The sequence below is a fragment of the Monodelphis domestica genome, chromosome 5, assembly GCF_027887165.1.
Source record: "Monodelphis domestica isolate mMonDom1 chromosome 5, mMonDom1.pri, whole genome shotgun sequence".
In the NCBI taxonomy this organism is placed as follows: Eukaryota; Metazoa; Chordata; class Mammalia; order Didelphimorphia; family Didelphidae; genus Monodelphis; species Monodelphis domestica.
The window spans coordinates 164,544,658-164,558,924 of NC_077231.1; the positions used below are offsets into that span (position 1 = coordinate 164,544,658).

General features: G+C 35.6%; 1 protein-coding gene across 21 annotated transcripts in view; it reads left to right on the top strand.

Moving 5' to 3' along the window:
• MAGI2 (membrane associated guanylate kinase, WW and PDZ domain containing 2) overlaps positions 1 to 14,267 on the top strand; it is a 1,718,964-nt gene that overhangs the window by 1,481,946 nt on the left and 222,751 nt on the right. For 14 of the 21 annotated variants that reach the window (XM_007504040.3, XM_007504032.3, XM_056800854.1 and 11 more), the window contains 2 exons: positions 7,225 to 7,266; positions 13,138 to 13,229. In XM_007504040.3, the coding sequence (XP_007504102.1) occupies positions 7,225 to 7,266; positions 13,138 to 13,229 (134 nt within the window). The remainder of the gene's footprint in view (positions 1 to 7,224; positions 7,267 to 13,137; positions 13,230 to 14,267) is intronic. The other 7 variants (XM_056800855.1, XM_007504035.3, XM_056800856.1 and 4 more) reach the window with 1 other exon arrangement.

Sequence of the window (14,267 nt, forward strand, 5' to 3'; positions counted from 1 at the left end):
AACTAAGCTGTGCCACTTAATGTCTAGGTATAATTTATGTACTTAAAATATTTGAGTTGCACCCCTAATTTTGGCATTTGAGAGCCTTTGCTGGTAGTCTGATCGTCCCTGTAATACCTCTTTTAGTTGTACATGCGTATTTGAAACACAAAATTTCCAGAAGAGCGAGCAGTAGAGCATCATACATAGATATGAACTCCTTGATTTTATCTTGGAGATTAAGCAAGTATAACATTCTGTAGTCATGGAGTTGAAAGAGAGGTAATCTAATCTATTCCCCTACTCCTAGCAAAGTTCATACTTACAACATCCAGAGGGATGGCTATCAATCTTCTTTCTCAATTGTCAGACAAAAGACAACATTCAAGTAGTAAAACTGAGAGCACATTCTTCTCTTTATTGCAGAGAAAAACTTCTCTCTTTCTCTAGATATATCAAAGCAGGGAAACCTCACTGACCTGAGTAACTAAGAACATATCTGCCTTTTCTTTAAATCCTCTCTAAATCTAGTAAATTCAGTCCAATGTTATTCCTGTCCTCCCAGGTTATACTATTATTTGTTTGCATCTGCCATTATACCTGTGAGAGCCATAGTTGTGGACAGTATCATGCTAGACATGAAAGGGAAAAAAAAAATTCAAGTCTTTTCTGAAAATGTTCCTGCTCTTTTCTGCTGGTTCTGGTTGAATCATTCTGGTTGAATGATGACTGGAGTTGCCCAAACTTTTTTCTCTTCACATTGAGCCCTGATTGTTATAAATAAAGAATTTATGAGGTACAGCATGCCCATGGCCCTCTGCAATAAGACATCTGTCAAATATAGGGTCATAAAAACGTCAGGCATCTGTACAGTGTAATGTGCCTTATGGTTCAGGTTCTTTATAAAAGAAATGCCACTGCATTTTCTTAAGAAAGGTCTGTAGAATGGCATTTCCAGCAATTAGGGAATATTAACCCATGGGAACAAGTTCTATACTGGTAAGGAAAATTCTAGAACATTGAGAAGAAAATGGAGAAAAATATCCTAAAGAAGGAAAATGGAGTTTTTTTAGCACCTAAAAACACAGGACTAAGTCTCTGCTACAATTTCTTTGTTTATTATTGAGAAAGGGACATGGTTCTAACCACTATGAGCCCATTCTGTCTAATGGTAAAGTAATACAGAAAGGATGAACTACAACAAAATTTTCCAGATCCACCAATATATAATGAAAATCTACTCAATGATTATTTACTAAATGCATATTCCCCCCCCCAAAAAAAACCCCAACTAACTAATATTTTTTCATTATCTGGGATTGAGATTGAGAAAATAGAGTTGTGAGGCTTACTTTTTATGATACCTCTCTGGTTCCATGTTCATTCTTGTTGAATTATCCCCAAAAGTTCATAGAGGATGATAATATAAGTAGGTCCAAGAAGGGTTTACGTAAATTAATGGATGATGTATTGATAGCCAGATAGATACTGAGGACATCATCTCCAATGTCTTTACATGGCCCTTAGCTTTTAAGAATGGTATCATGGCAGACAACAATGGGAATCATCATCAAAGATTGAATACCAACTGGGTGGCACACTAGCCTGAGCTAGAATAGCCTCTTTTATGCTTTTAAATTGTAATAAACCTAGTCTTTCATAGAGATGTTATATGAAAGACCAATATTATTTAATGTGACTTTAAAATTCTGAATGCTAGTGCTTAATAAGGCTAAGAGCTTTTGTTTTGTGCAGTCATTCATACTAAAATCATGTCAAAGATACGTGTTTCCAACTCATTTTTTAAAGTAATTTATATGTTCCTCTTATGCATCTACCTCTTCTCCCTGACCCCTCCAAAACAATATTGCTACTTTCCCTGATTTAAATTATATTTTTGTGAGCAAGAGGTGATACTGCTGAGGAAAAGTAACAAATCTGCTAATGAATTTGGGAGGAGGCAGAAACTCCTTCTCTGTAAATATTACTTTCTTTTAGCTTTATCATCCAACAGTGATGAAGGGTCTTCCTTTTGAACTCAGCCCTGCAGTCTAAGAAATGCCTGACATATAATAGGAACTTAATAAATGTTCACTGATTGATTGATCTGGTCCCTCCAGACAGCTGCTATGTGCCAGGATGTCACAACACAGGATAAGTCCAGATTTTCCGATAGACTCCCCATATGTTACTGGCTCCAATTTCCACTGTCCAGTCCCTTTTTCAGCCTGGCTCAGCAACTTAGTCTTATGTTACTGTCTGGGAACAAAGGTTGAGCCTCCCCTAAATTTCACTTGACCCCTGCCTCAAAGATAGATTACATTTTGATTTATGACAGGCAGCCTAATTTAATGGATGGAGACTACACAGTCTCAGAGTAAGGATAATCCAGGTTCACATCTTGACTGGCAGAACTGTCCATTCCAGGTGACTCTAGATAAGTCACTCTGCTTCCCAAAACATCTAATTACCTTAGAAGACTATTGGTTATAGTAGCGGATATGCACTAGTGGAGAAAATATTCAGACTGTAGAACTTCTTTCACTCCTGAAATCATAGGTGTAAACCAAAATTGATTTATGAGAAAATTGATCTCCAACTAAATCAATCTAATATATTGCATTCGAGTCATTTTGAAAATATAATGTGTTACCAAAAAAAGAATACTGAGTGGACCTGAGTTTTTTACATATATTTCCATCATTTAAACTACATTTAAAATAAAAATAAATATTTTTAAAGGTGAATGATATAGCTGGTCAAGAATTCTGATAATATTTTGATTAGATCTTGGGCATATCCTTCTAAAAATAAGTCCCCAAAAGCTACCATTAAGTATGCTTCTGGAAAAGTTGGAAAGATAACGATGCATATCTCAAGAGTACACATCTCATTTTCCATACCTCTCTTAATGATTTAATTCAGCATAGAGTTTTTTTAGTGGCTATTTTTATGGTTATAAAATCAATGCATCTGAAATTATATAGAGGGAAAGTATTACTGCCTGAGAATAATATGAGAAGCAGAGATTTAAGTTACTCCCTGATTGAAGGAGTTATTGATTATGTCAAAAGCACTTTGTTAATAGTACAAAGTTGGAGTAGAACCCAAAGCATTAGTACTCCAGCACTCATGGCAAAAACTACTTTTGAATGCTAGAGAGCATCTAAATCCTACTGTGGTCATGTTAATATGAAGTGACAGCTTTACAAATGATAGAAGCTTTTGAGCTATGGTCCAGTCACCTCCACTGAAACCAAACTAACTTTTTGTTTCTTAGGAAATGAATTGAGGGAAAAGGAAGGAAAGAAAATGTTTTTTCAACCTGCAATCCTAAGTAGTCAGGCTAAAAATATGAGGCTTTTAAAGTAACAATTTTGCAGGCTAACTAGTTTAAAATGGCAGGGAAGAGATGGATTATCTGACACTGATTATCATTCTGCCCTTGATAAGTGGGAATTGTGTGTTCAGAGCAGATATTCCTCTGTGGGAGAAGGACATTTTGCACATATATAGACATAGTTATTCTTTATGATCACCATCCGGAGAGTCGTATTTCACTTTTATTTTTGAACAGAGTTGAACTGTTCAGACTTATACCTTGTAGTCTTCCTTTGAAGGAATAATGTAGTCCCTATTTATGAAGACTAGCTTTAGGCTACCTTTAAGTGGAACTTACTTTAACTGGAATAGCTAAGGTGGAAGGCATTTTCTATAATATACTTTGCTCTTTGACCCAGTTATCTTTTTTTTTTAAATAAATGTGTCAGTTTATTCAGCATTCCCTTAATACTGCTAAAATACCAAGGGAGGGGGAGTACAGCTCTTAGTTCAGAGGAGTCTCTGTGTCTCATTTTATTTTCCATCTGACCTTCTGGCCAGTGCCACTTCTGTTGGGGTTGTGTCAGTGTTTCCTCAACAAAGACCCATTAAAAGGGATTTAAAGAAAAATCCACCAAATTTTTCTCCCATTTAAGAACTGGCCCCCAGGCTATGCCACTTGACCATTTTTAAACAGTGATGGTTTTCCTCTAGGACCATTTGACAAGTCTTTTATCTACAGAGTGGTCCTACTCTTTTGATAGTTTTATTACAAGTATTATCCTTTGAAGTCCCTTCATAGAATACTATCCTAAAATTTTCATTATACCAGAACATCATGCACTCAGAGGGGTAAGAATTTATTAAATAATCATAATAACATCTAATAGGACTAATAAGAAATCCCAAATCTTAATTCTTAAAGAAGTGTTATCCCCAATCAAAGTTGGATATTAGAGCAACTAGCCCAAAACAGTGTTCATCCATCTGGTGGTTTAGGTATTCACCAACCAAGCCACCAAGTATATTAATTTTTCCCTTAAATTTCTCATATTAAATTTGTGATGTTTTTGTTTGTTTGTTTTTTGTTTTACTAGTTTGACAGGAAAAGAGGTTGCATGATTTAATCCCCACCTAACCAGTTTCTGACCCTTTTCCTGATATGTGTGCCTCAGGCTGATTTCAGCCCAAATCATCTATCTTCTGAATGATTTCTAGGTCAGGGGTCTATGAAAATTAATGGACTCTGCTTTTCCTTCTTCTCAATGTTGCTACTTGTTACCATTTTTAAAGTAAAAAAAAATAAGTAAAATAAGTAAAAAAAATAAGTAAAACTGAGACCAATCAGGTTACCGACACACTTTTCTTCTATATCTTCAGAAATGGAAAATCAGATATATGAAAGTAATAGAGAGATTGTTACATAGAAGGGGAAAGGTACAGCTATCAATAGTAGTAATCGTAAAAGGCAATAGAAGAAATAACTCAATAAGGAAGCAAATTTCAATTGTAGATATATTGAGTTCAGAATGGATATGAGTACTGAGATAAAATGTCAGAGAAGAGAGGTAGTTTTCTAAAAGGAAATATTAAAGAGTTTTCTCTGCAGTACACACAGGTGCATTTTTCACTAAGGTGACAGTTCCTTGGTAGTTTACTTACCTTTTAGCAATGTACCTGAGTTCTCCTGGACCCATCTTTAAAATGAGAGATATATTAAATTGACTCTAAGTTCTGAAATGGTACAATTCCTCCTTCTGCAATTAAGAAAGTATTTTCAAAGTCAAGGTAAAAATGTTTAGTTATGTCTGACTCTCTGTGACCCCATTTGTGTGTTTCTTGGCAAAGAAACTAGAATGGTTTGCTATTTCCTTCTCCAGCTCTTTTTTACAGAAAAGGAAAATGAGGCAAACAGGGTTAAGTGGAAGAGAGCAATTTAAGTAATTCAGTGTCATTGTTTGATTCTCCATATAATTTTATCCTTGGTAGACACTCTTATGGTGGTGGCAGAGGAGAACATCTTTAACTGAACTATTACTCTTGACACAACTAGTAAATATGCATGTTTGTCATCATATATTCATTAATTTTAATGTACATATTCAACACTACCTATCTCTTTCAAGATACATGTAAATTTTAAAACAGGATACTTTTCCTCTGCACTGGGATACTTGACCTGGGGAGGCAGGATTATACAGTGGAAAGAACAATGGCTTTAGGATCCTTGACCTGGGGGGGCAGGATTATACAGTGGAAAGAACAATGGCTTTAGGATCAAAGGAATGTTTTCAATCACTCTGGTGATTATTTCTATTGTGAACTTGGACAAATCTCTTCCATCTCCTGGGGCTGCTCAGTTTCCTCAACTGCAAAATGAGAGTGCAAGAATGGTGGTCTCCAAGGTCCCTTTTAGCTAACAATCTCTGACCTTATGATGTCTTAAACCCCAACTTAGTCCTACATTTGACTTACGTGAATTGTAGGATATTCTTACGTGGTGTATCTTATGTGGGGCAGTTAGCTGATGCAGTGGATAGACCTGGAACGGGGAAGACTCATCTCCCTGAGTTCAAAATTGGCCTCAGACATTTACTAGCTTGCATGACACTGGACAAGTCATTTAACTCGGTTTGCCTCTGTTTCCTCATCTGTAAAATGAGCTGGAAAAGGAAATGACAAAGTACTCCAATGTCTCTACCAAGAAAACCCCAAAGAGATTCACAAAAGATCAGATGGGACTGAATCAACTGAACAAGAACAAACCATAAAAAAGTTGAAAATACATTCAGGGAGGAGACAATATGTTCACTTTTGATTCACCTGTGCCAACTGAGGTGCAGATGTCCAGGAGGCAGATGGATCCATGGCATGCCCATATTAAAGAGAGACATTTTAGTTCAATATAAAGATTTAGTAGTTATCTACAAGAAATGATAACTGAAATCATGGAAGCAGGTTAGCCCAGAAAGAAACTAGAATAGAGAAAACAGTGAGATGTCTTAGATTTAAATGGAACTCTACAAATATGATTTTACCAGGGGATAATATAGGATTGTCAATTCCCTTGTCTTGGACACTCTAACTCTCCAGTAATGGAGCCTAAGTTTTCATTAGCTTTTTCACCTTACATATGGTATCACACTACCTTTCTTATTGAATTCACAATCCACTGAAAGTTCTGGATTTTTTTTTCAGAGAATTTCAGAGAAATTGTCTACCAGCCATGACTCTGCAATCTAATATCAGGATTTTTAACCTGGCATCTGGAAGCTAGTTTCCTATTATAAAAAATCAAAAACTTTATTTCAATGTAATTGGTCCTTTTTGTAATCCTATGTATTTTATTCTATGTATTTAGAAAAAAAAAATTTGAGAAGCCTATAGACTTTACCCAAGAGTTTAAAGGGTCTATGATACTTAAAAAAAAAAAAAAGTTGAAACTACAAAGCTTAGTAGTATTTGTGCAGTTCATTTTTTTTAAATGCAAGTGTAAGAATTTTACATTATTGCTATTAAATCATCTTTTGTAGTTTAGCCCAATGTTTTAAAAAAAATGACTTACCTTACATAAAGTATGAGGGTAAAAGTGTGAATATAAGTGTAAAATAAATTTTTTGACTACTTAATTATTATACGAAGTGATTTTTTTTCTACCTCATTTTAGCATAAGAATGTGGATAATGTGGGGCAGGGGGTGGCAAGTTTTTGAAGCATATATGAGTATAACAATGTTATACATAGAGAAAAATAATGTCAATGTACTACAGATTTCCCTATATCTTGGGTTTAGGGTTCTGGGAGGAAGAAAGCTCATCAATCACAAACAATAGTCATAGTTTTAACCCATAAAACAAAGGAAAGCTAAATTTTCAAATGTCAAAAAAAATGAATTACAACTTTAATTCCCCATTTCCTATCCAGAACAAGTGCCACCAAGGACCGGTTTTCGAATGGATTCCTCTGGCAAGTATTCTTCAGCATTTACTGTCCTGTGGACAAAAAGTCTCCCATTTTTGTGTTCAAATCACCATGTTCTCTTTTCATTATTTCTCTGGGTAATATCTACCTACCAAAATCCAATGATCATTCTTTTTTAACTCTGCTTCAAAGGACATTTAACAATATAGAGTTAAACACTAGAGACTAACCTAATGAATGAACCTAATAACATTCACATGTGACAGCAAGGGAAAAACATGAAACAAACATATTTTGTCTCCTTTTTAAAAAATACTACATTTTTAGTCAAAGATAATCTCTTAAAATTAATCAGAAAAACATTCTAAAAAACTAAAATTGGAGTTCAAGTTTCTCTTTAAATATTTGTAGCAATGGCCTACCTAAAATCAAAATAGAATTCTTCGTTAGATAGAAACTCTATTACTTCAAAATCAAATTTATGTCTACTCCCAAATGCTTAAACAGATCTGTGATCTGATGTCATTCGTGTGGGTATTCTGGCTAGTGGTTACAACTCATCCATGCCATATATGTGATTCTTCTCTATTTCTTCTCTTAAATTTCCACAAGGTACCCACCAAATATTTTGGGGACCTTCCTCAAATTCAGATCACATTCCATAGCTTCCAATTTGAGATTGACTTTACAATTTTAGCCAGATTATCTGCTTACAACAAGAATACCACAACTAGTTTGAATCGCTAAACAAAAAAGGGGTTGAGGGGAAAGGGTTGACCAAATGATAATCCTCACCCACATTGTATTATGGAGGCAGATATAAGGAATAAAGATATTGACTTCTAAAATGTTTTCTTAGAACCAATCACATTATTGACTATTGAATTGAGAGTCAAGAAGGTAATCCCAGATAATATTTCTTCATTAATAATAGTTTCATGTATATGTGTTTCCAGCACACATATCCAGAATGTTTCCATAATGACAGCTCATTATCCATGTCTGTTTGTTCTAAGACACCATGAGGATTCTATGAATACAGAATCATTTCATTCTGTATTTTCATGTAATTTTTAAGCTACTTCTTCACACTGTGTCCTCAAATAGCAAACCATTTTATAAACTTTACTCTTTATAAGGTGAGAGGGCATAGAGAGGACTTGATTCTCAGCCCATTTTTTTAGGCACACTTATGATCAAAAAATTTGACTCATATTGGTCTAATTATATTAGATGACCTATAACAGAAACTATTAATATTTAGCAATTGCAGGTGCAAAAGGGAAGTCAGATTTCAATCCTTAGTTACTTAATTTATTTGACTTTTCTTTCTCTATGCCCAATAATTTAGACTAACCAAGGATGCATGTCTCATACTCCTTGAAAACTTGTCAACTTAAAAAAAAAAAACTAATTGTAGTGAATTATAAGATATCTCCTACCTCTCTAACAGTTCAGGCACAATGAAACACTTGGGGTCAAAAAATGCGGGTTGAAGGTGAGAGAAGCCTATATACTGCATGGTTCTATATGAAGTCCGCAATTGATGTAGTTAGTACATCATTGAGTGAATAAAAAGCATAAATCATTGTTTATTGGACCCATGAGGTTGATTTTTGCCTTACCACAGCCCTTGAATATGCTTGCCTGACAAACTCTGCTCATATTTCAAGATGTGAGCATCAAGTGGTTTTCTTTTAAGGTAGCATTTCAGTTGCATAAGAAATCTAGTTGTCAAGATGATGCTACATTAATAGAAACTAACTTTTGAATTCAAGGCTCAGATGTACTTAGCTTGATCCCTAGGTAAGGAGGACAGATCAGAGGGAAAGCATTCTTCCAAGCCAATGAGTTTAACTCTTCTCTGTGATTCTGATCTTTGACTTATTCTGGCTCTCTGCAACATGCCCTCTACAAGGATAGACCAAAAATTAATGCTTATTTTTAGCAGGAAATTGAATAAATGCACTCTTCTGTGCCAAACTGTGATAATACAGCTTGGCACTTATGTTTTAATTAAAACATGGAAGGGGATTCAAGTACCAAAATTTAATTGAAATGTTTACTGCAGCATCCCATGTGCCAAATTAATCCATAAAAATATCATTCTTTGCATTTCTGAGTCTTGAATCCATTCATAAAATTAATCAGTTTTATTCAGTTACCCAACCTCTTCCTTAATGCTGTATACAAAGCCATGTCTTTTCAAAAGGCAATGTTGGAGATCCACTTGGCATGTGAAATGTTCCTAGGGATTTGGTCAGAAATCAAAATTATCTCCAGAAATGATTTCTTGCTTTATCATAAGATCTCTATCTCCTAAAAGGAATTTTTTGCACATTAGCATGAGCCCCCACTCAATTATGTGGGAGAGACTTTAGTTGTTCTGCCTCGGTAATAAGCCTGAATATGCAATATCTCTTCTGAGCAATGAAATCCCCATCTCAGATATGACATAGCAAAGTGTCCATGCCCATTTCCCAACACTGGGAATCTAGGAGGACAGACCACAGGAATACTAGAGGCAACCTTAATTGCTGCCAGAATGTATTGGGGAAAAGAGAATAATTGCCCTGTTCAAAACTATATTCTTCTGGAGCTAACTAAAATTAAACTGACTAAAATAAAGGATTACTCCTCTTCTGTGCTGGCATATTTCTTTCCCCAAAGAAGAGCTGAGTCATTTATCAATCCCTTATCCTCTGGGAACCTTAGCAGTTTCCTGAGATGAGACCCCCTCCTTCCCCCCACTATACCTCCACACATCTCAGAAATAACTCTTGAGAATTTAAGTGTTCAGAATTCTCAGGCCTGTCACTAGGAATTCTGTGATCAGGAATGCCATCGTTTCACACTGCCTTCACACAAGTATCTGTGGAAAGTCCTACTGGAAAAGTAAAATATAAGAGAAAGTGAAGTTCTCTCAATCAGCCAGTCAACAAGCATTTATTAAGCATTTACTGGGTTCCAGACATTGTGTTTCAGTGGAGCTCTTATAATATGGGTGGACTCCCAGAATGCTTTTAAAAACTGCCATTTCTGACTCATTGTTCCATTCATGTTAGAGTGCAGAAACCTAGAAAAATATTGAGAAACGTGGGCTAAAAATCTTGATTAAGTAAATGTTGGCTAAATGCTGTTATATGAGAAATATAATATAATTTTATTTTATAACCTAAAATGTTACATATGGAATTGTGGGTAGAGAATCAGTCAAGAAGACCTGAATTCAAATGTTGCTTGTGGCACATACTTGAATCTCTGTGAGTCAGGGCAAGTCAGTTACTTCTCAATGCCCCTGGCAAATCTCTGAAGCTATAAATTACTGAAAAGTTGCTGAGCTATATTAGTAGAAAGTTTCCTCACTGGAAGGTCTCAACTCCACATCACCCTAAATAATAATTATTATTATTATGTTTTTAAAAGAAATTTGGAATGGATTGAGCCAAATTTCTTTTTAAATCATCTTCCACTTAAAGGTCACAAAAAGCTAATAGAAGCTTTCTTAGCTTCTGGGTTACTTGGCTCATGAGCTGCTCCCTTGAATTTCCTCCTTAGTGTTGTGGACTACAAAAAACAAAATATTTTTTAACCTGGTTATTAAAAATATAGAGCAGGGGTGTCCAGGGAATACAGTGGTTAGGTCACTAGGTCTGAATTTGAGAGGACCAGGGTTCAAATCTGACTTCAGACTCTTCTAGCTCAGTCTCTGGGCAAGTCATTTAACCCTGTTTGCCTAGCCCTTGCTCTTCTGTCTTAGAGTTGTTACTAGGATAGAAAGTAAGGGTTAATTTTTAAAAAGAGCAGAGACATCAAATTTGCTGTCCTTGAGACACCTGCAGCCTACCAAACTCCCACCTGTGACTGAAGCCAGATTAAAATGTAATTAGGACATATTTAACAAGACAAAAATTTAATATAATATAGACAATGTTAATTTGTAGTTTTTTTCCAGGTCCATATGCATTCTATATCCCATTTCTATTTGAGTTTGCTACCCCTGATTTAGAGGATAGAACCAAGTGCTCTTCTAGACTTTACTAACTCTATAAAAGTGAATTTGGACTAGGAACTCACTCTATCTCTCCATTTCTTTCTCCTTTCAAGTGTACTATCAAGGCATCAATTCCAGTGGCTACTTTAAGGACTAATTATTGGTTCTTCCTAGGAGATACTGTATTACTTACCAGAAAAGACCATACTATGTGGTCACCTTCCCATAGCATGCCACATGTCATCTCTGGGGTGTTTGCATGTTTGCCATACCATGTCCTGTGTAGTCAGAGTGCTGTCCATGTCCCACTTCCATGAATTACTGTGACTCTACAAGTATGAAGGCAAACCTATTATATGGCTGTTCCTTTCAGAGGGAAATGGTTTGCCTTGTTTGGAGGGGAGATCCTCTGCAGGAAGGAGCATGGGTACCAGAGTCGGGGAAATCTGAATTCAAGACCTACCCCTGATATTTGCTACTTATGAGAGACTGGACCCCAGTTGCCTCATCTATTAAATAGGAGTAGTAATATTTATTCTACCTACTTCACAGGGTTATTTCGAGGAAAAGTTTTTTGTAACCATTAAAGTGATAAATAAATGCAATCTCTTCTGTGGATGTGTTGGTGAGATTGTGCAATGGAGGCTTGGGGAGGGCCTGGGGAGCATCCTCTGAGCTAAATAAAGGAGAAAGGCACATATAAATAATTGCTTAGCCTTACCTCTGAAACCCCATGCATCATAGAACCCGAAGAAGATTAACCTAACCATTAGCCAGTAAGTCTCCCCTATCTATCCTTTTTCTGGTCAGTTCATGGAACTTAACCATCTGGTTGCAGGAAATAAACAAAAAAAGAGAAATGCAGCAAAGAGTGCTGCCCCTTAAACTCCATCCTACTTCTGAATTCCCAGGAATCTCTCACTTAAGCAGGGAAAAACCCAACAACTTTTCTTCTGTCAGTTATCATTCCATTAAAATCCCTTAAGATCTAGGAATTTACGGTGCATCACCATAGAATTTCTCATCACTTATTTAGTTTATAACAGTGGAGATGCCTGCCATTCATGACAAAGTTCCTAAACTGTTTTTTTCCCCTACTGAGAAAGAACAGGAATATAAGTAACTGTAAATAATATTCACTTTAAAAAGTAAATACTTTCTTTTTTCCCCCCTAAATACATTTTTCTGGATGGAAGGAAGAGACAGGCAGTGAAAGAGAACCAAAAATACCATTTAAGCAAATTTGCCAGTAAAATTTTATTTTAGGCACACATCTGTTGTTTCAGCTGCCAGAGAACTGGAAAAATGGCATACTATCAATTCATTTTATGAATATGATAATGGAGTTAAAATGCATTTCCTACTATCTTCCATTTTTTAAAGAGTTTTGGGGGATGAGAGTTCATTTAGCCCCAAGCATATTTTATCAAAGAATGTCAGGAAGGAAAAACTCCATCTGAACCCCACAGAAAATAAATTTAAATTCAACTATTTCTAATTTTCAAGTTTCTAAAGAGGATTTTCATTAGTTATATTGTTTCTCCTCTGAGATTCTGATACATCCATGTCACATTCTGATAGATATCATTAGTAACTTCCCATTATCCCATCTCTCAATATATGATGTCACCCTGCATCTCCTTAAGTCAAGAGACCCATGAGAACTCTTTGTGGATGCCAGGAGCACTGTCCAGCATGAGTCAGTGCCCTTTGCTGGACACTGCTATTCTGGGGACTAACCTCATTTTGGAATGCCTAATCTTTGTCACTGGAGCATACTTTTTCTTCCTCTGTGCACTCTACCAACTCTGACAGCACTGTCATTAATCATATCCATGGAATTAATCATTGAGATGTTCAGTTCCTCTAGGGGCCGGGGAGAAGGCAGGATTCATTACTCAATAGTATCTTCTTTATACTAGGTCCAGATTATAAAGAGTTGGATGTTCACCTTCGGAGGATGGAGTCTGGATTTGGCTTCAGAATCCTTGGGGGAGATGAACCTGGACAACCTGTAAGTTGATTCTACCTGGCTCTCCACATTATGGCTCTGTTGACTATGTAAATATCAAAAAATTTCGTATCTTTTAATGGTCTGAAAGGAAATAGCCTTTCAGGACTTCAAGAAAAAGAAAAAAAAATCTTATGGTCAATTTGAAAAGGCAGATCTCTCAAAATGTCAGCATGTCCATCTCCAATAAATCATTGTGAATCACTTGTATTATTAGAAAAAGATACACAGCTATCTACTCTTCATTTAAAGTAGAATAGACTTTTGTTTGTTTTCATCATTCAATTATTTGATTATATAAAAGCACTAACTTGTCAGGAGAGTAGCCTATGGATAGATCTCTAATATTATGGAAGATATGTTTAAGGAGGCCATTTATTGGAAATAATCTGTGAATGTATTTTAAAACAAAATATATCAATAAAACTTTTTTTAAGAAATAGAATTGCAGTGACATTTTGATTGAGAGACAATGGGGCCAAAAATAGAGTAGTTAAAGCAGAGCTAGAATCAAGCAGAATGTCACATAATCTCCGACATGGTAAGTAGTAGGCATGAGGATAAAGGGTGAAAGAAACTTCATTTGGCATTGTGTTGATAATAGGAAAAACTTGGAGGAAGCACTCGTTTGACTAACTATTAATCATGTCAGCATGCGAGTGTATGCATGCCTGTCACTAATCTGGATAGATAAGAGGATATTGAAAAAGGAAGAGAGATTTTTCACACATTAGAAAATAAATTAAGATGTTAAATGTTTGTGAAGATACATAAAATGTGTCAGAGAAGTTGGAGTTAAGCATACTTATTAAAATGTAGACTATAAAATGGCATATAAATATATTTTGTATAGTGAAAACTGGCTGATAAACCTTATTTCTAAGAAATATAACTGTCCAGAGTAGAATGGCTGCCCTACAGGCAATGAGCTTTTATATCATAGAAGGTATTTAAGTATAAAGACTAACTGATTCTCCTGGTTCTATAGAAAACAATCTTCCATGGCCTTGTTGGAAACTGGACTAGAGTCAATTAAATTTG